The sequence below is a fragment of the Brassica oleracea genome, chromosome C3, assembly GCF_000695525.1.
Source record: "Brassica oleracea var. oleracea cultivar TO1000 chromosome C3, BOL, whole genome shotgun sequence".
Lineage (NCBI taxonomy): Eukaryota > Viridiplantae > Streptophyta > Magnoliopsida > Brassicales > Brassicaceae > Brassica > Brassica oleracea.
Genome location: NC_027750.1, coordinates 64,777,378 through 64,779,810, shown reverse-complemented (window position 1 = coordinate 64,779,810; position 2,433 = coordinate 64,777,378). Strand labels below are relative to the sequence as shown.

The 2,433-nt window shown below is 45.0% G+C and overlaps 1 protein-coding gene across 1 annotated transcript; it reads right to left on the bottom strand.

Moving 5' to 3' along the window:
- Positions 1–432: 432 nt before the first annotated feature.
- On the bottom strand, positions 433–1,851 carry LOC106331250. The gene has a single exon (XM_013769560.1). It carries the CDS (start codon positions 1,849–1,851, stop codon positions 433–435), a length of 1,419 nt encoding a protein of 472 aa, XP_013625014.1.
- Positions 1,852–2,433: the final 582 nt, after the last annotated feature.

Here is a 2,433-nt window from a genome sequence, read left to right as displayed (position 1 = left end):
TTGTTGTTGGTGTGTTTAAAATGATGTTCAAACATCCATATTTATAGGAAATTTCGAATCTGGTAGTTGTAATTTTCCTATGAATTTACGACGAAAATTAATTAGGTGGCAAAAAAAAACGTGTAACATCTACAAAGTTGGTGGATTCAAAATTTCCTCGCTAAATACACGTAAACTATTTCCTCGTAAATAACACGCAAAGTTTACGTCGTATTTACGAGGAAATAGTTTTTCCTCGTAAAATATTCGTCAAATTACATCCACTTTACGACGAAACACTTTTGTCGTTACGTTACGAGGAAATAACGATGACTTTAGTTTTCCACGTAAGTTCCTCGTAAAATCGACGTAAATTTAAGAGGATTGTTTTTCCTCGTTAAGCATGTGTTTTCTTGTAGTTTTTTTTGAGCAACATGAAATTTCATTAAGAAATTAAACAGAGTTTTGGTTTGGGTTTACAACGGGCTGTGCTACCAGACAGGCCTTGGCAAGCCCATCAGCCGGCCCGTTATTGGCCCTAGAAATATAAGTAAAACGACAATTGATAAAGGGGGAGGAAGAGGAGAAAGCGAGCTCGTCGATATCTGATAGAATCCCGTAGAGTTCTGTCGTCTTCCGTCGAAAGGTGATAGCTTGAGCAAGCACTTGAGAGTCTGTTCGAATACAGATAATGGAGTAGTGATTGGTGGCTGCTTGGAGTAAGGCCTCTCTGATCGCCAGAGCTTCGCCCATGCATGGCGATGAGACTGCGCTTTGCTTGATCGACCCGCGAAATATCTCTGTTGCTGATCCATTTGTGAAGATCCAAGCTAGTCCTGCTTCTTTAGAGGTGTGACTCCAGGACGCGTTAGTGTTACAGAAGATTTCAGAGGGATCAAGGACCATCGGATCATGTTGCTGGCCAGTAATCAATGATTTGGGGATTTTCAGGCTCGGGGGTTGCGCAATCTCCCATTCCTTGAGGGCCTGGATCGTTTTTAGAGCTGTTTCTTCTGGCGATTGGGATCTATTTTCGAAGATCCGTTGGTTCCTGGAGGTCCAGATTGCCCAGCATATCCACGGCAAAGCATTTCCCGTGAATCCATAAGGTGGGAGTGGAGTTAGGTTCCAAGATCTCTCAAGCTTTTCGAAGAACGTTGTAGCATCAGTTGTATCGATGGATTGATTCCACGGTCCATACCTCCAGACCTCGTTTGCGTATTGGCAGTGAAAGAGGATGTGATCCACATTCTCTGGTTCCCCACAATGGTTACAGGTGATGTTTTGGAGCATCCCTCTTTTACGCAAATTTTCCCCAGACGGTAGCGCGTTGGAGCCTATCTTCCAGAGGAAGAATTTTAGCTTCGGGGGGAGATGTCGAGACCAGATAAGTTTTTTCCATTTGCCTTCATTATTATCTCCCTGAGTCCTTTCAGTCGATTGATTGGGTGATAGGAAGGTGGAGTAGTAACCCGACTTAACACTGTAAGATCCTGATTGTTGCAGGGGCCAGATGTATGCATCATGCTTACCAAGGACACTAGGTCGCAGCTTTAGTACGTGTTCCTTTAGTTCAGGCATGAGCTTCTCCACAAGGTCGGTATTGCACTCTCTTGTTTCTCGTGTCAATAGGTCTGAGACCATGACGTCTCTGTCTAGGAGGAAGACGGGGCCAATAGGTTTGAGCTTCGTCTCTGGTTGAATCCAAGAATCTGTCCAAACAGATGTTGATTCACCGTTTCCTACTGCCTTGCCTAGGTGATTTAGAAGAAGGTCTCTGCCCCGCAGGATTCCTCTCCAACCATGCGAGATCGAGGAGGTCGGTTGCGTCTTTAGAAACGACCAATTCTTTTCATGAAAATGTATACCCATGTTAACGTATTTCTGATATCTTGCATATTCACATTATTTTATCCATTTATTCATGTGCATTTTCATCATATAGATTAAAATTTAGCCATGTCTAGGTTGCATTTTGCATACATATGTCTCTATCAGGTTTTGGAGTACCACATGGAGTTCTTGGAGACATTTGGGTACATTTGGAGCTCAAGGGAGGTGATTAGAGTGATTTTTGGACGAGCACTGCTGTGACACACATCCCGGAGCGACTATATGAAGTCGCTGTGACACACATCCCGGAGCGACCTTGCCAGAGCGACGTAGAGAGGTCGCTCGCGTTTCTATCGCGAGACACCCCTCCCAGAGCGACTTGCTAGAGCGACGTTCCAAGGTCGCTCGCTTTTCCATGGTGAGATGACACCCAACGAAACCCGGAGCGACGTCTTCAGAGCGACACAGCCAGGTCGCTCGCGAAGAAACGACCCGGGAGCGACCTCTCGCAGCGACGTGCCGAGGTCGCTCCGCGTTTATTTTTTTGGTGAATTCATGATTTCTCACGGGCCTTTGGGTCATTTCATTATGCACGTTTTTACTTCTGAAAACCTATGTTTG